Here is a 19,710-nt window from a genome sequence, read left to right as displayed (position 1 = left end):
TTTAATTAAAATACCATCTGATTTTGCACATTTCAGAGGTAATGGTATTTTTAATGGAGAACGCTATTTTTGGAAGCCCTTAGAAAGCTCCTAGTGCAAGGGTAGGGAACGTTTAGTACTTAATTGGGAAAGTGCGCTTGCTCAACTAAACTGCCCCATGATCTTTTTATGCCCTTTTAAAGGCACTTAAATAGCTTCATATTGCAATCATGTGTCTGTGCCCCCCATTAAACTATCAGCTTGTAGAAGGCAAGAAGGACCTCAGAGCCTGTATATGACAGGGACTTACTGTTCATGGAAGCAATTAAGCTGAGCTTATAAAGAAGAAAAAGCCAAGTCTAGCGATCTTGTGTCTTCTACCTGCGGTTAAGAAAGGGCTCATAACCCCTGCCTTGCAGCATGTGTAATATGCACTTGTTTCCCCCCCCCCCCCGCCTCTGGCATTCTTCAAAAGGAGGCAGTTTTGTGTAGAAGGTTGATGTTGTGGGCTCCATTCCCAACCACACCCTTTAGTAGCTGTGAATCTTGCAACAGGAAATTAATTTCCATAGGCCTCTGAGTTTCTGTGGGCCAAATGAAAGCCATTTTAGTAAAACTCGGTCCTCCTTAAAATAATAGATTCTTAAAATCATGTATTCTTTCCTAAAATAAAAAAAAAGATCATACACTTTCGGCCTCAGGAAATATTTCTGGGAATTTTTCAAAGTGGGGAGGCAACATATCTTTTGTTGCCTGATATCTGGCTTTGAAAAAGCAACAATTGCCGCCCCACCCCCCAATTGCCTCATGCAGAGAGGAGACCTTGCAAGAAAATGCTTCAGTAATAAGACAAACATCCTTCTAAGTCCTTTGCAGTTAGAGTGGAAAGAGCTGCCGGCATTGCCAGGTCCCAGACTGGCCCTCTGAGACTTTGTGATGCTGCCTGACTGCATCCTTCTTGCCCAAGAACTGACTCTGGGCCAGGTCTTCACCTCTCATGATGAAGAGGAGACATGATTATATGCATTACAGCCCCACCTCTAGTGCCAAGCATCTCCAACGAGCCACAGCGACATTAAGTCCAGCTTGGCTACGCCCTTCTCAATTTTGTCAATGGCTCCAAAGTATTCTGCCGAGAACTTCAGATTTTATGGGTTTGCAACAAAAATAACATTTGGACATGGCCGTCACCCAGAAGCAGGTTTATACTTTCTGTCATTGACACATACTGATGTGGGGCCCAGGGCCCAGCTTGGGCCAGGTGAGGTCAAGCTGCAGCTGGCCTTTGAGTTCCCGCTACCATTTTGTATTAGAGGATGGAAGGAAGGAGTGTTGAGCTGGCCAGGCCATAGTTTAACGTTGCGTCGAATTTTCTCCAAATTCATCAAGCTGCTGTCTGTCCTTTCTCTTTGCATGAAGCTGAAGGGTGATATGAAGAGTTAAGAATACATGCCTACTTATATTTTCACTGCCTGATATTCACCTGCACACAGTTGGCAGGTTCCTCAAAATGAAGAGTAGAATGTTGAGTGGAAAACAGGGAGTCCGATAGAAGAGATCAGCAGCATGATGAGAAGCCCCTAACACTGGGGTGAAAAGTGAGGCAAATCTGATCCATCCACAGTTGGACACTGGTGATTAGCAAGGTCTGCCACAGGTGTGGGGGCTGAGGATGGGCACACTACTCATCTTTTGTAGATCCTTCCTGACTAATCCATTAAATGTTGAATCACTGTTCTTAGTAGCAATTAGATTAAACCATTAAAACAATTGACTTACTTCCCTAAACCATCTCTTCTTTAGCAAGTTCGCTGGTAATGTTCCTCCTGCTCTTGTCCCATCTACTTAGTTAAGCCTCAGCCCCTTAGCTCCAGAACCAATCCTAGTTCCACTTACTCTAGGAAACTTGCCTTGACCAGTTCGATTCAAAGGAATTTCTGCTGGTCTGGACCTAACATCTTAGTGTCCAATTCATTTGAGATTTAGAATTCACTAATGTTAATTGTCTTACTGTTAAACCTTATTTTTATTATTCTGTCTGGCTATGTAATCCCAATCAATCTATTTTAAGCCCATCTGCTTCATCTTTCTTGTTTGTAAACAGAAGGTAATGATAATTTGTAAACAGAGCATACTTCTGCTTTAGGATTTTTTGTGAGAATTAAGAGAATTTACATTAGTATGCATATACTCTATATTCCCACATTGTGCAGTACATAGTAAGTGTTCAATAAAATTAGTCCCCCCACTCAATCCTCATAATGAGACTTCATGACAGTGGAGGCGCTCCCTTATACCATTTTGTATCCCTAGATCTTTAAACCTAACTGGAGTTCAGTTTGGATGTTGCTTTCACTGATTTCTCATTTCTCTTCCCAAAAGGCAGGGCGTTGAAACTTCAGAGCTAGTGCCTGCATCTCACGCAGGGTTCACGATCTATAATCCATGGTGGGTCTTTGCCAACTATACAGTCCCACCCTGTGGCATGTACTAGAGATTTATTTTAGACAAAGTTACCTTCTAGGCACCCGGGGCTACAGCCACTGTCAATTTTACACAGGATATCAGCAAACTGAACAAAGTCTTCTCCCCTTTCAACAGCCTTCACCACCCCCCAACCACCTCGTGCACAGTCCCTTGGCCCCCACCCTTCCGTACATCCACTAGTGAGTGCGCAGCTGTCCATCTCCCAGGGGAAGCCCAGGGAAAGAGCCCAGATGGCCCAGACCCTGGTTCCGGCATCTGCACAATTTGCTAACCAGTGTGCCAAGCTTTTATAGATTTTTTTTTTTCACTTGCTTTCTAAAAATGGGATATAAGCTTCATTCAGGACCAAATCTAAACTCTTCCTTTCTTATACTGCTGTTACTTTGTCTCTCATTTACAACTTCTTCCTCTGCTCACCCTTTCCTTTCCAACTTTATTTAGATGCTCTGTTCACTTCCACCCTTTCCTTCGTATTCATCTTCTAGGTGGAAACAGAAGGTTCTCCTTATCTCACCCTTTCACAAATATTTACACAGGGGTATGAACAGATCAGATAAACAGGAACTTAGGTTAATTTAATAGAAAAAATAAAATATGGAATAACATTGCTTTTGGCCAGTATCAATTACAACCATTCTACTATATTTTACAAAAAAACAACTGAACATTTTACACATGTACAGTATTTTTCAGTAAAAGTGGATTTGGATTTAACAGTGGATCACTAGTTAAAAATAAAAAAAGACAAAAGAAAACAGAAGATAGGACTTTTGTCTCTAGAAGGTTAGAGCATTTGTTAATTCTCCAAACTTTGTACTATCCATTACATATATCTCATTATGAATATATATATTTATACATAATATATAACATTAACTTAAACTTTGAAAGCATTATGTCCTAGTTAATAATATTCTGTAGATAAACGAGGCAGTAACACACTAGTAGTTAAACCAGTATTTCCATGATGTGCGCCTGCATGGTCAGTGGGAAATGGAACACACATTGGTGGACCCCAGTGAATTTGGCTGTCCTATTGATGGTTATTTGTCTAAGAACACAGATACCATTTTTATCTTTCCTATCATAGTAACTTTGTGCCTTGAATAGTATGGGCTGGTTCAGTCAAATGGATTCCTTTGCAGGCAAATCTGGTTTTGCCATCTGCTTGACCTTGCTTTAGGCTTGCGCTTACATTTGGCCATTTAGAGACTGTGCCTTTAAATGTGAGACTCTATCTGCCATCCCCCGGATTAACTTACTTTCTTCAGATCAGAAGGACCTGCACTGTTAGGAAAATGAAAGTTGCTCAGCAAAATCAGTTGAGTCCCTAGTTACTTAGGAATCATTATGTGACTCAGTATTACTATAATGCTCTTTAATAAAAGAGGGTCATTAGACTGTAATTATTCACCTTAGGTCAGACATTAATTTTGATGTCTAGGAATGAATATTTTTAAGGTAGGCTTTTTCCTGGCTTGTTGTTGGAGTGGGGATCTTAGCATCCACGTCCCAGCTCCTTCCCCAAATAAGCTATATTGATATCATCCCTGTTCTCAGCTGTGAGGCCAATGACATCTTGGAAGTGAGGCTCTCAAAGCATCAAGTCTACTTGATGTGGCTGGTCACTCCCAAAGCGAATGAGGTCACCAATGGAGCTTTGATATGAAAAATGAAGAAATCTGATACGAGTCTATCCTCCCCTAAATAGAGAAACTCAGAATTGGTAAAAAGATCTACAGGCATCATTTCTAACCACTGACTCAAAATAGTTTTCACATAATTCAGTCTGCTAGGTTCCAGGATGTAGTTAAGAGTTGTAGAAAACTGGTGAGGATAACTCCAAGAAAACAGACGATCTCATTGACATCCAGTGGACAGATGTATCATAGCACGGTTAGAGAGGGACAGAGGAATGGGAAAGAACAGAACCAGGACGGTACAATCATGCCACCCATCTTCAATTTCCAGTTTTATTTTTTGAAAATGACACAATGATAAAACTTCTAAGAAGCACCATTGAAAAACGTTGCCCAGCCAACTTGGGCACGGGCTTAAATATTATTTAAATAATTCCATTTCTTAAAAAATACAGGACCTTTTCGAACCTTTTGACTCCAGGAAGAAATTTCCCACATCATATCCAAAATGCTTCCCATCACAACAAATGGAATTTCTGATGGCCTTAAAAAAAAAAAAAAATGCTATGGGGATAATGGCCATATAGCACCAGGAGATCATGCAGGGTCTACAAAGTGAACACTCCGGATTTCAGGGGAGCTGGATCAGTCCCAGCTATTTTGTGTAACTTTGCATTCTGTCCATCACCAATTTGACTATGCAGAGTGATCCCATTTGACCAGCTGTGTGTAAAATAACCCAATCTGCAAAGCCAAAGCCAGTAGCAGCAAGTCTATCTGATGAAACCAGTGGAGCAGACTTATCAAGTGAGTATAATGCCAAAACCAGCACATAATGCATGAAGTAAATTATGTGTGGAAAGGATCAATGTTCAACTGTGAAAAACTAAGACAAACGACACTGAATACAACTCTGCGGGATGTTCTTAATGCCCTTAGGTCCACTTTTCTGTCATTTCCCCCAACGGTGGACTCAAGCATGAAAAATGACAGATGCAAGAGCTTTCCCTTTGATTTTGACCTATGTCTGCTCTTGTGATGTTTTTGAAAGGTATTTTTAGGTGTCTCAAAGGGGAAACAAGCAAGTAAATGCAAAGGGGAAAAAAATGGACCTTCAAAACCAGGGCAGGAAATCAAATCATTACTTTAACGTCAAATTTTGGCATCAAATGCTTTGGTCATACAATACTGTCTCTGTGGTTCTGGCTGTTTAGCACTAAACACCCAGTTATAAAAGGTAGGCTTGTTGTAGGTTTATTTTTTTTTTTTTCCATTTAAGTTCTGACAAAACAGTTCACCATCTCCCTGCACAAATTTGAGAGAGAGAGAAAAAGAGAGCAAAAAAGAGAGAGGTGGCTTGCTTTTTTTTTTTTTTTGCTTGTTTTTTTTTTTCTTTTTAATAATATGGAGTAATCTATAAGTCTACAGGAACAGAGAAATCTAAGATGGCCGCTCAGCCTTGGAATGTACATGTTTTGCAGCAAAGTTGTTGAAGAACCTTCCTCTGGCACAGATTGTTCTTTTTCACTAGCATACAGAAGCCTCCTTCCGCCCAGGACTCTTCCGTTGCTTTTCCAGGAAGTCAGCAAGACAGAGGGGGGAGTTGAGGACGAGAGCAGCATGATGTACACGCGGAAGAAGGTTTTGATTGGCCAGAGAGGCAGATGGGGGGATTGGAAGAGCTCATTGAGGAGCAGTCAACAAGGAGGAATTTGGGTCCAGCCAAAGGGATTTCAGTCAACAGCATTGTTTTTTTCAAGGAGAGAGATTGCGGTCCAGTGGTGAATGGGATTGATGTCCATTTATGAAAGGGAAAAAAAGGATTCGAAAAAAGAATAAATTAGAAATCAATAATAATATAAGCAAGGAATTTGTCTTCTCAGAATTACCTAGAGCAGAGAGTATACCGTCATTTATACTATATTTCATTGAGTCCAAGACACTGGATTTAAGATGCACCATTATTTTAAGTATTAAGAAAAAACATGCTTCATGCGTCTTATTACATGGTGACCCAAGAGTCTCCTTAATTAGAATATTAATTTTATGCTTATTTGGAAATATTAGTTATATAACAGGCTGTTTTGTTTCTGTGCTTATACAAAAACTCTTCTTTTGAATATTAAACAATTAGTTTTTGAAGCTATTTTGAACTACAGTTAAATTCAACACAAGAAGCGGTAACCATGTGCCTAACTCTGTGACAAAGTCACAGGCAATGACAGCTATGTCGCATCAACCTATTGGACAGAAGTGGTTGTAAGCTGCCATAAATTATAAGATGCATCTGACTTCAGGGATGTTAAAATGTAAAAGAAAAAAAAAGTATGTCTTAGAATCATTGAAATATGACAGTTGAAAGAGAATAAATCACAAACCCATAAATGCAATCAATATGTGATTTGAAAAGCCTGGTGGAGCCATCGGTGATCTTATTATTTAGCTGACCTAAGGTGGGCTCTTTACAAATCACGATTCTTCATTTTCTACTCTTGCCCACAATTCTGGACACCCCATTTCTACTAAAGTGTGTGCCACCTGGCATAACTTATCCCAAGTTTACCATGGTTTAGAGAAGGCAGTTAAAGCATCACAAACATGGCCAGGCCTGGCACCAAGTGCTGTGGGTGAAATTTCAAGTGACTGTGGATCTTCTGAGTCTAGAAAATCATCCTCTGTTTCCTGTCACCAACTTAAAAATTCTGGTCAGATCCGGCTATGGGGGAACCATGTTTTTAAGTAAAAAGTGATACTTACATGGTCCCTGGAGTGCCATCACCCCAACCCTCTATCCCCGCGTTGTGTGGTGAGAACAGAGCCTCAGTGGGTCTGGCCCATCCCTGCTAGACCAATCCTACAGCCAAGTAGCCATGAAGACGCAAAGTCACCTATGATGCTCTGTGGAGACCATAGATGATGCTCTACAAATATCATCGTGTGCCCTGTTCTTTCAGATGCCTTTTTGAAATTCCTCATAGGAAGTTTTAGAATAACCATACAAGGTCAATGGTATTAGCCTCCTCATTTTTACAGATGAGGGAAGTGAGACCCAGAGAAGTTTATCACCTGCCCAAGACCTGGAGCCCAGAAAGGAACGACAGTATTCTGATTCCTGAATCCATATTCTGACAACCAAAGCACTGTTCTACCTCTTGTGAAATTTCTAGGAGAGGGCCCATTCAAGGGAAGGCAGAGAATAAACCAAGGGAAGTCCCTTGTCCAGGAAGACTGTTCCAAGTGCACTTTTTTAATTCTATTTCATAACAGTCCAAAGATACTTAAAAATAACAATGGTTCAAAATGATTTCTTTCTAGGTCACTGAGATGCATGTCTGCATAAAGTTCAGGCTCAAATTTTAGGGCTCCCTCTGTGAATTATACTGAGAGTCAAAATTTATAACATGTTAAAGTTGGAATAATTTAATTTCATTCATTTATAAATGGGGAAGCTGAGGCTAGAAAACTTGGCATTTGCCAAGTTGTCAGGGGGAATGGAGTAAGGCAGAGATTCCCAAATCTGGCCACACATTAGAAACACTTGAGAAGTTTCTAAAAATATCCATGGTTAGATAGCACCCCAAGAATGTTTGAATCTTTGGAGAAAGTGTGCGGTCCTGGCATTTTGGTTGAGAACCACGTGTGTGAAGAAAAGAAAAATGGACCAACGTTTAGAAGTCTAAAGTTCTATACTTAGGTCTATCGTTAATTCCTTGCCTCTCAGGTTTAATGAAAGATTCAGGTAGCATTTGATTACAATTTACTTACCAAAAATTTAAATTATCTAAATAAAAGGAGTGGCAATAAACTGGCATCTTCACATGATAGAATTTTATGCTGTAATTAAAAATGAAGTTTCTGAGGACTTTGTAAACATAGGATGATGTTTATGTCTAATGTTTAGTACAAAAAGCAGGATACAAACCTCCATGTACATGGTATTTAAAAAATCTGGGCAAAAGTACAGATGGCAAAAGATGGGAAAGAAACACATGAAAAAACTAATAGGAAAAGGTTGCCTATTCTATTCCAAGTATATGACATTCTGGAAAAGGTAAATCTATGGAGACAGTAGAAAAAATTAGTAGGTCCTGGGGCTAGGCAGGAGGGAGGGAGGAAGGGAAGAGCACAGAGGATTTTTAGGGCAGTGAAAGTGTCCTGTATGATTATTACAATGGTGGATACGTATCCCTATTCATTCATTCTTTCATTCATTCATTCATTCAAACTCCTAGAATGTACACCACCAAGAGGGAACCCTAATGTGAACCATGGATTTGGGTGATAATGGTGTGTCAGTGAAGGTTCACTGATTATAACACATGTAACTCGTCTGGTGTAGGAGGCTGATTGGGGGGGGGTGCGGCAGAGGTGTGTGTGGGGGTGGGTGTTGCCGGGTGGCAGTTGGCATATATAGGATCTCTCTGTACTTTCTGCTTAATTTTGCTGTGAACCTAAAACTCTAAAGTTAAAAAAAAAAAAATAACTGGTGCTATCTTGGCCAATGGAACTAGAGGTGATTTACTTCTTCTTTTAATTAAAAAAAAAAAACAAAAACCCAAACCAAAACCCATTGAGGGTGTGAGTTCAAGATGAATGAATGCCAACGAGATATTGGGCACGTTCTATCTGACTCAGGCTTGATAGTTTACGTGGAAATACATTTGATCTCAACCTAAAAAGAGGACCCTGCGTTCAGAGGATCAGAATGAACAGTTTGTACTCACCGTCCTTGCAGATGGCGCCCATCTGACATGTCCCTAAGTCTAAGAGATACCCGCTGAGGCAGCTCGTGCAGTTCTTGAACCCCGGACCATTGCATGTCAAACAGGTAGCATCACATCTATGGGGGAAAACGTACAGTTCATGCTTTCACGCATCAGGCGCAAGAAAAGATGTTTGCTATCAGCCTCTTAAGGACGTTTGAAACCTAATTCCCCCTTTGAAGACGACACAGAAACCTCTTCTGACCATAAATGCTACCTTTAACAACATTAAAGAAAGCCCAGCAGGTAGACTGATTTTAAATGGGAGAACACATTGTACTTGAAACCGAAATATTACTTTCCAGGTTTTAAAGTGCTCCTGAGACAAAAACAGAAAAGTACTCAAGAGAAGTGGGGTGAAAGCAGCAGGGGAGGTTTCTGCTTTCAGCTTTCTGATTTGGAAACTTAGGTCATCATTAGTAATTGTTTTGTTTTATGGAGGCGGTCAAATAAGGAAGCCAGTGATCATGCGCTACGGCTGGAGGGGCGGATCCACTTACTTTTTGCAGGATTTGTATCCGTTCTCTGAAGGGTGATCAAAGTAGTAGCTGAGACTGCAGCTCTGCACGCATCTCCCATCCTCCATGAAGTAGCCTTCTGTGCAGTTAATACACCCGTCAGCACCCGGCCCTGAAAGCAAGACAAATGTGGGAAACAGAAACAAAATCTCAGAGGAGCTTGCACGATGGGCTGCTTCTTGTGTAGTTGGTGGAAAGGGCATGAATAGGTTGTCATGTTAAGAGTCACAATTTCACATTTGTGCTTTCTCTTATGTTCTGTGGGGGAAAAAAAACCGCCCCCATTTTAAATTGAACCCATTTGCCAAAACCATCACATCTCTTTGGAAAGAGCAGGAGATCTCATTGGGATGTTTCAGGGTCGCAGTAGGGACAGAATGCCCATGGCTGACTTTCTCTGAGAATCCATGCAGGAGTGCCGGAAGAGAATTAGGTTTCTCCAGCATTTACTTTAACCATATCCGAGGGGTCTGTAGGAGTGATGGCTAACCACAAGTCAACAAACAGCAAACCAGAGCCAGAGGAATAGACAGTAGGACTGGGGGACAAGGTACCAGCGCAGGTGGCACAGAAGCGGTGACAGGGCTGACAGTCCTGGCCATTGAAGTACTGCCCATCCTCACAGGTGATTGAGCACCGGGATCCCTGCAGGCTGAAGACAGAAACACAGATGCTGTGGTCAAGGCGAAGAGGGCATAGCTCCTCAGCTCCAATACACAACAAATAGAGCATCTCCCAGAGACCCGTGGTTTGGCAAAGCTTCAAAGCGGGGGGGAAATCGTCCTGTACCCCTTCTTTTTTCCTTCCCCGATGGCTATCCTGCTTCTCTGCCCCTATGATCATGTCTGTAGCTTGTATGCATGCTGCAAGCTTCGTGGACCTTCTTTGCTCTGCACCTTACCCACGCAGGTGTTCCTAAAAGTATCTTACTGACAAAACTCATGACCTAACAATACGTCTGACAACTCTGATAACCAGCCCTATGACATAATAAATTTAAGAGTTGTTTTGTAATTATAAAATATAGTAGGAACACAGGGTAATGAGTTACATCTGAATAAAGGGCATGATGATCTCTGGCCCGCCCACACTCCCAGGAGTAGGTCCTTTTGTTCCTATTTCTGGTTTTAGTTCTTCTACTGGTTCCCATCAGAACCACACAATTGCCTCTATTTCCTGATTTATTTTAAATGCTAATGAATAATTTCATAAAATGACCTGCCTATACAGCTGATTCCCCAAACACCCCAACTTTTGTTAATTGTATGATTGTTTCCAGGTGTTCTCTCTACCATACTTTATTTGGCACTCTTGGTATCTATTATAGTTGCCAGATGTTGAATGAGGAATGCATATTTTTTCTCCTTTGTAATATCTATCAATTATGATAGCTTTCATAGTGTATAGATCAATTCTTAAAATTAAAAAACACAGAATTTAGGACCTTTAATCTACAAATATTGCTCACTATTGGAACAACAGATTAGCACCTGTAAACCTATGTCACCAAATAGACGATACTACAAGATGGGTCTCTAAGCAACAGGGTCAAATGGTTTTTATTCTCTTAGACTCTTTATATTGCCCCAAGTCACATCTTAGTTGACTGTGCTTTGTATTTGGATCACGCTAACTTGGAAAAGTAAAATTTATTTTTCCCTACTGGAAAGAACAAAAACAGATAAAAACGGATCCCAAAGAGTCCTGTTAACATTGTAATCCACCTCCTTCCAGTATTTTACATGTAAGTATTTGTTTGTTCTTAGCCACTCTTGAAAAATGTATAGGTCTCTCGAGGCAAACTGGTCAACCCTCAAAGCCTCTAAGGAAGCGGTAGGCAGTCTCAAGGAGACAGAGGGCAGCTTAACTGAAGGTGTATTCCATTCACAGACTTGACTGGCCAGGGAGCGATGTCATTTAGAAAGCCAATAAAAGAAAATCCCTTCCCTTTCCGTAGAACTGGAAAAAAGGACATTGCCTCAAATAGATCCTTTTGTGGGAGGAAATAGGACCACCAAAAAACTTATCAGAGTTAAAATTAAAAAAAAAAAAAACTGCCTCATTTTTCTAGTACAGGGCATTCCTTCTGAGGTTGGCATGTGTTGAGCATGAGACAGAGGCTGCGCTGTGTAAGGAAGCAATGAATGTAAGTGGGTCCTGCAACAGAGAGCAGGCACTGTGTGCACCCCTAAGCTGCCTGCTGCTTCCAAAATAGAGTGGTGGTGTGGCTAACCCTCCTGGTACGGTGGACACCTGGGTTCTGTCTGTGATCAACTGGCTGGGTTGGAACTCTGCTGTCCCACATGTTTCAGCACCCGTGGCTCCTGAGCACTTAAAATGTGGTTAGTGTGGCCCAGGACTGGAATTTTAAACTTTAGTTTGAATTTCAGTCTAAATTTTACAAATTGGCCCTTGGTTCAGTTACTGGCAAAATTCTGAGTAAGTTTAGAAACAACCTGGCTATATAAAATCTACTTTGACTAAATTTTGTAAAATCCAAGTACAGATCAAGTATTTCTCATAAAAAATTACTGTCCAAGTTGAGATGTGCAATGTACTTTCTGGGTTAAAATGCACACCAGATTTCGAAGACTTGGTATAACAACAAAAAAGAATGTAAAACATCTCGCTAGGTCTTTTATATTATATTTTGAAATGAAAATATTTTGGATATATATGGTTAATATGTTTTAAAATTTTACCCATATCTTTTTACTTCCCTTAATGTGGCTACTGGCATATTTAAAATAAAATGAACATATAGGGCTCTCATATTTCTTTTGGAGAGTGCTGGTTAACATACTCTGTGAAATGTTCCCTAAGAAACACAGTTGACTTAACTCTTCAACAACATGGGTTTGAACTCTTCAACAACATGGGTTTGAAAAACTAAGCGGATTTTTTTTTTTGATAAATAAAATACAGTACTCTAAATGTATTTTCTTTATAATTTTCCTAACATTTTCTCTTCTCTAGGCTTATTGTAAGAATACAGTATAGAATACATATAACACAAAATGCGTTAATTGACTGTTATTTGTAGAATTTCCAGTCAACAGTAGTAATCAGTAGTTACATAGTTAAGAGTAACTTACGGAGTTAAAAGTTATATGCGATTTTTAACTGTATGAGGTTGCGGCCCCTAATCCCTGAGTTGTGCAAGGGTCAATTGTATAGAAAATATCGTAAATAATCTTTTATTTCTCATGGACCGATTATGTGTCTGATACTGGAAATAAGTACTTTCTAAATGTTATCACAGTTGATCTTTTTCATAATTCAGCAATGTAGGGGTTATTATCTCATTTTATAGGTGACAAAAGTGAAGTTCAGAGTGGCTCAGTGACTTGACCAGGATCCCACAGCTGATTAATAGAAGAGGGTTTGAGCCCCCATCTATCTTGTCTCCCTTCTTCTTATCTCAATCTGCTCCTTGTCCAAAAAGAATGAGGGGGCTGACTAGACTGATATATATCAAGATTGGAAGTCTTGAGATGCAAGGTGCTTAAGCAGATTAATACTGAATGCATTTATGAAAAAACCCACAGGAAAAAAATATATTAGAACATCATTTTCATTTAGATTAAGATTTTATTTATTAGAGAGAGCAAGCGAGTGAGCATGAGTGGGGGAGGGGCAGAAGGAGAGGGAGAAGCAGACTCCCCTGGCTCAATCCCAGGACACCGAGGTCATGACCTGAGCCGAAGGCAGATGCTTAGTTGACTGAGCCACCCATGTGCTCCAATGTTCTAGTATTAACTAACATGAAGAAATCACCTGCCTGGAGCCTGTTGAGTTCACCTCTCCAATTTAAGGTGGAAACAGAGGTATTCTCAATACTTAAAAAGATCGGAGTGCTGCAGATTTGTGGCTCTCTGTGAACTCAGGGTCCAACTCCTTACCCACCGGAGGATGGTCTGACCTTCTCTATGGATATCAGGAGGCTACCTAGTTCATTTGAGCCGTGTCTTGTTCTCTTGCAGAATCTATCAGCTATCTGGCTTTTGCAATGAGCAAGTCATCCAGTCAAGAAAAACATCTCCAGGTGTTAAATCTATGAGCATACCAGAGCATAATGGAACCAAGCCTGAGGAGGTACTTAAGATAAGAGGATGATTGGCTATATGGAGAGAAATAATAAAGATAAGGCAAGAGTTTCCGACCATCAAAGGAATGAATCAGGAGGATTAAATATAATTCATTATATTACCTACGCAGTAATCCTTGACAGGGGCACTGCGCTGGTCAAAAACCACTGAGAAAGCCTCTCAAATAGCCATTTTTATTTATGTGTATCAGAGCCATATTTTCTGAAGAGAATTTCATTTGGTTTATAAACCTCCCTTAGCCAAGATGGCATCCAATTTTTCACATACAATGGTAAAGATAATGCAAATAACAATCAAGTGTTTGAATGGGAGTCAAACCAAGGTGATGGTAAGAGGATTATTTATTTACATATTTTATTTATATTGAGATGCTCCTTGGGCTGTGTGACTTGAAAGCATCCTTCACTCTCTTACCTTAACCCATCCCTACATTCTGTACAGTTGTGGAATTCAGTACATGTCTTGCAGTTTTCACTGCATTTCCGGCAAAGACTTTTCTCTGTTAAAAAACAAAAAAAAAACAAAAAAAAAACATACAAATGTAACAAGGTTATAAATCAGTTGGTCAGTTGGATTCCATAAAAGGAGATGGAGACATTCTAATGTTTGCTAATGTACACGATAGTACACATACATGGCCTTGAGCAGACTATTTTGCAAACAGCCCCGCACGGAACATTTGCTATCACTTTTCAGCGAAGTGAACAGCGGTAGGAACCTGCAGTGATGGGAAATGCCTGATATCTACCAACCATTTTGCAGACAAGGGAACCACAGCCCATTTAACTCTTAGTCGAATAGCTGACTGGCTTTTTCCCCTCTTCTTTTTCTCTCTCCCAAGGGGGGTTATCTAACTTCCGACAATGACAATCCCACTAACAAAGATGCTGGGGCAATGCCCAGATGTAAAGGTGTAAGCAGTGCTTGGGGCTGTGGAATGGAAAGGTGGGCCCCCATGCTCACAGCTTGTAAGACCACTCTGATGAACACAGCCAGAAAAGGGAATCTGCATTTACGATGGCAGGGTAAGGGTTGATGATGTATTTCTTGTATTGTCTAGAAGTGTCGCATACTTTAGTGGCTGTGACATTGATATGTTATTATAGTTTAGATAATGTCTGTATTCAGGAGAATAGAAATATATGGATTGAAACAAATATACCATGAATATGGTTTTCCTGTTTAATACCAAAGACTGATCCCCACTGGAAAAAAATGGCAAATGCATGCTTACTCTATAGTGAAAAATGGTGATTTGTTACATTAACTCAAGGCCTTTTACCTGAGGCAAAATTCTTCTGGAGACTTGATACCTTCTCTGAGGTGCAAGTGGATTATAACCACATATATGTGTAGGATTGAATAAGCTTTGTTCATAGGCTTCTTTTCCTCCATCTACTCTTTATATTTTGGTGTTCTTCAAGGTTCCATAGAGGAACACTGCTTTAATGGATTCCTATAGGGACCTCTTGAAGGTCCACTTCCTTTCTCAAGTCCCGAGCACCCCCACCCACCATGAAATATGAAGTCCTTTATAATCTTATGGTAGTCTTCAGATGGTCCCCTCCTCACTCTGCCGTTCAGACTCCTGGACATGGCATAGGATCTGAAGTCCAAGGACCTAGATTTGAATTCCGCTTTTAGCATTTCCAGTGGGCAAGTTCAGGGTCAATAGATATTTCAGTGATGCCAACCTCTCAGTTTGTCTTGAGGGGATAATGAAATTACTCAGGGGAACTATATGAACTTGAAAGTACTGTAAATGTGTTGGCAGTAATTATTACTTGTCACGATTATATCTGATCACTATGTTTTCAGGAGGAAAATATAACAAAAGTCAGTTACACGAAGGCGAGAGAGGCAGAGACAACTCGTATCAGCAAAGCCATTGTTTGCACAGCCTTCCTTCACTGCATACCTCCCAGGCTCCAGGGAAACAACTGAGTCTCAATTATCTTGATCCTGTTATATACCATCTCGAACCAAATTTCTTTTCTGAGATTCAGCCTTCTTGATAGAATTTTGAATTTTTTCTTCAAGAAATACTGCTTATTTCCGGGGATCCCTCAGACTCCCCTCCCCACTCTTTCTCTATCAGGCTGTAGCTCATGTTCCAAATTTGGGGGAAAAAGGAACTACAAGGAAATCCTACCCACGGATCTATAGGGTAAGCTGAGACTCCATCTGCCTCGTGGAGAAATGCCTGCCTTCGAGTCAAGGGACTTGGACTTCCTAAGAAGCAACAGTATCCATTTCAAAATTCTTGCCTGATTTCTGAAAAACAACTCTTGTTCATTTAAACTTGGGTTTTCTTCTTTCTTAGGTTGTGCCGAAACAGGAGATAATCAGTGTCATCATGTATTATGGTGTGACACACTTGTTAATTACCGAGAATTCAGAAATAAAGGAAAAGGGTGCTACCAGAGCACTAACAGGTAGGAATGCCCAAGGATTACTTAATTCTCCAGGGAATATACCTTTGGTCTGTTTCCTAATGACGACTGATTAGGGCCAAACTCCGCGAAGTGACGTGTTCATTTACAGATTTTTGTTTGGTACAGTTGGAAAGGATTTCTGTGTGGAAAAGGCCCCCCAAATTCAATTTGTATTGCCATGTAGGAAATTATTCATTTCTTAACTGAAGTATAAAAAACAATGTTATATTAGTTGGAGATATAGAACATATTGATTTGACGATTCTATGTATTACTCAGTGTTGACCACGGTAACTGTAGTCCCCATCTGTCACCATGCAATGGTATTACAGTATTATGGACAATATTCCCTAGCTGTACTTTTCATCTCTGACTTCCTTATTTTATAACTGGAAGTTTGTACCTCCCCTTTATCTTTTTTGCCCGTCCCTCCACCCACCTCTGTTCTGGCCACCACCAATCGTTTTCTGTGTTTTAAGAGTCTATTTTTTGTGTGTTTGTTAGCTTCCACATACAAGTGAAATCCTGTGGTATTTGTCTTTCTCAGTCTGATTTATTTCACTTAGCGTAATACCCTATAGCTCCATCCATGTAGGCACAAATGGCAAGATCTCACTCCCTTATATGGCTGGGTAATATTCCACTGTGTGTGTGTGTGTGTGTGTGTGTGTGTATACACCACATCTTTTTCTTTTTCTTTTTTTTTTTTTTTTACAAGTTTTTAATTCCAATATAGTTAATATACAGTGTTATATTAGCTTCAGGTGTATAATATAGTGATTCAGCACTTCTCTATATCACCCAGTGCTCATCACAGCAGGTGCACTCCTTAATCCCCATCACTGGTTTCACTCACCCTCCCACCCCCCTCCCCTCTGGTAACTATCACTTTGCTCTCTATAGTTAAGAGTCAGCTTCTTGGTTTGTCTCTTTTTCCTTTGATCATTTGTTTTGTTTCTTAAATTCCACATGTGAGTGAAATCCTATGGTATTTCTCTTTCTCTGACTGACTTATTTCACTTAGCATTATATTCTCTAGCTCTATCCATGTTGTTGCAAATGGCAATATTTCATTCTTTTTAATGACTAATACTCCATTGTGTGTGTGTGTGTGTGTGTGTGTGTGTGTGTGTGTGTATGATGAACGGATAATCCTTCTTTATCCATCCATCTATCTATGAACGCTTGGGTTTCTTGCATACCTTGGCTATTGTAAATAATGCTGCAATAAACATAGGGGTGCATATACCTTTTTTACTTAGGATTTTTGTATTCTTTGGGCAAATACCCAGTACTGGAATTACTGGATTGTAGGGTATTTCTGATTTTAATTTTTTGAGGAACCTCCATCCTCTTTTCCAGAGTGGCTGTACCAGTTTACATTCCCACCACCGTGCCTGAGGGTTCTCTTTTCTTTACATCCTCGCCAACACTTGTTACAATTTCTTGTTTCTTGATACTGACTGCCGTCCGTTCTTGATATTCTAAAATGAGTGAGGGGTTATCTCGTTGTGGTTTTGATTTGCGCTTCCCTGATGAGTAATGCCGAACATCTTTTCACATGTCTGTTGGCCATCTGTATGTCTTCTCTGGAAAAATGTCTCTTCAGAACCTCTGCCCACTTTTTTTTATCACATTGTATTTTTGGTGTTGAGTTGTATAAGCTCTTTATATATTTTAGATATTAACCCCTTAGCAGATACACTGTTTGCAAGTATCTTCTCCTATTCACTAGGATGCCTTTTTATTTTGTTGGTTTTCTTTACTGTGAAAAAGCTTTTCATTTTGGTCAAGTCCCAATATAGTGTATTTTTGCTGTTGTTTCTTGTGCCTGAGGAGACCTATACATAAATATGTTGCCAAGGGCAATGTTCGAGAGATTACTGCCTATGTTTTCTTTTAGGATTTTTATGGTTTCAGGTCTCACATTTAGGTCTTTAATCCATTTTGAGTTTATTTTTGTGTATGGTTTAAGAAAGTGGTCCAGTTTCATTTTTTTGCATGCAGCTGTCCAGTTTTTCCCAACACCATTTATTGAAGAGATTGTCTTTTCTCCATTGTATATTCTTGCTTCCTTTGTCATAGGTTAATTGACCAAATAGATGTTGGTTTATCTCTGGGGTTTCTATCATGTTCCATTGATCTATAGGTCTGTTTTTGTGACAGCACTATGCTGTTTTGATTACTGTACTTGTAGCATATCTTGAAACCTGGGATTGTGATACCTTCAGCTTTGTTTTTCTTTCTCAAAATTGCTTTGGCTATTCAGGGTCTTATGTGGGTCTTACAGATTTTAGGATTATTTGTTGCAGTTCTGTGAAAATGCTTTTGGTTTTTGATAGGGATTGTGATAAATCTGTAGATTACTTTGGGTAGTATGAATGTTTAACAATATTCTTCCAATCCATGAGCATGGTGTATTTTTCTACTTGTTTGTGTCATCTTCAATTTCTTTCATCAGTGTCTTATAAGTTTTCAGAATATAGGTCTTTCACCTCCTTGATTAAATTTATTTCTAGGTATTTTACTCTTTTTGGTGCAGTTACAAATGAGATTGTTTGTATTCTTAATTTCTCTTTCTGCTACTTCATTATTAGTGTATAGAAATACAACAGATTTCTGTATATTAATTTTGTATCCTGAAACTTCACTGAATTATCAGTTCCAATAGTCTTTTGGTGAAGTCTAGCATTTTCTATGTATAGTATCCTGTCATCTGCAGATAGTGACAGTATTACTTCTTCCTTACCAATTTGGATGTCTTTTATTTCTTTTTCTTTTCTGATTGCTGCAGCTAGAATTTCCAATATTTTGTTGAATAAAAGTGGTGAGAGTGGACATCCTTGTTTTTGTCTTAGAGGAAGAGTTCTCAGTTTTCATTATTGAGTATGATGTCGGTTGTGGGTTTGTCATATATGGCTTTTATTATGGTGAGGTATGTTCCCTTTACCCCACATTGTTGAGCAGTTTTAACATGAATCCATGTTGTATTATGTCAAATGCTTTTTCTGCATCCATTGAGATTTTTTTTTATTCTTGTTTAGGTGATATCATACTGATTAGTGAATAGTGAACCACACTTGCGTCTCTGGAATAAATCCCCCTTGATCATGCTAAATGATTTTTTTAATGTACGTTGAATTCAGTCTGTTATTCTTTTGTTAAGGATTTTTGCATCTTTGTTCATCAGAGATATTGGCCTGTAGTTTTTTTTTCTTTAAAAAATTTTATTGTTATGTTAATCACCATACATTACATCATTAGTTTTTGATGTGTTCCATGATTCATTGTTTGTGTATAACACCCAGTGCTCCATGCAGAACGTGCCCTCTTTAATACCCAGGCCCGTAGTTGTCTGGTTCTGGGATCAAAGTAATGCTGGCCTCATAGGTGAATTTAGAAGTTTTACTTCCTCTTTTATTTTTTAGCATCATTTGAGAAGAATAGGTATTAACTCTTATTTAAATGTTTTGTAGAAGTCATCTGCGAATCCATCTGGTCCTTGATTTTTGTTTGGAACTTTTTGACTGCTGATTCAATTTCATTACTAGTAATTGGTCTGCTCAGATTTTCTATCTCTTCCTGATTTAGTTTTGGAAAATTGTATGTTTCTGGGAATTTATCCATTTCTTCTAGATTGTCCAATTGTTTGGCAGATAATTTTTCAACATTTTCTTATAATTCTTTGTATTTCTGTGATATTATTGCTCCTCCTTCATTTCTGACTTTGAGTCTTCTCTCTTAAGTCTGGCTGAAGATTTATCAGTTTTTGTTTATCT

The 19,710-nt window shown here is 39.4% G+C and overlaps 1 protein-coding gene across 4 annotated transcripts in view; it reads right to left on the bottom strand.

Moving 5' to 3' along the window:
• Positions 1-19,710, bottom strand: part of PCSK5 (proprotein convertase subtilisin/kexin type 5) — a 455,891-nt gene that overhangs the window by 146,636 nt on the left and 289,545 nt on the right. For 3 of the 4 annotated variants that reach the window (XM_088019243.1, XM_028094318.2, XM_028094319.2), the window contains exons 17-20: positions 13,911-13,995; positions 9,942-10,039; positions 9,370-9,499; positions 8,831-8,946 (exon numbers count right to left, since the gene is read on the bottom strand). In XM_088019243.1, the coding sequence (XP_087875369.1) occupies positions 8,831-8,946; positions 9,370-9,499; positions 9,942-10,039; positions 13,911-13,995 (429 nt within the window). Of the gene's footprint in view, positions 1-5,559; positions 5,676-8,830; positions 8,947-9,369; positions 9,500-9,941; positions 10,040-13,910; positions 13,996-19,710 lie in introns of those variants that run through there. The other variant, XM_028094320.2, reaches the window with a different exon arrangement.

The sequence above is a fragment of the Eumetopias jubatus genome, unplaced genomic scaffold (assembly GCF_037043125.1).
Source record: "Eumetopias jubatus isolate StellerSeaLion01/CBP00866 unplaced genomic scaffold, mEumJub1_p1.0 scaffold_15, whole genome shotgun sequence".
NCBI classification, from domain to species: domain Eukaryota; kingdom Metazoa; phylum Chordata; class Mammalia; order Carnivora; family Otariidae; genus Eumetopias; species Eumetopias jubatus.
This window is presented reverse-complemented; position numbering and strand designations above follow the sequence as displayed.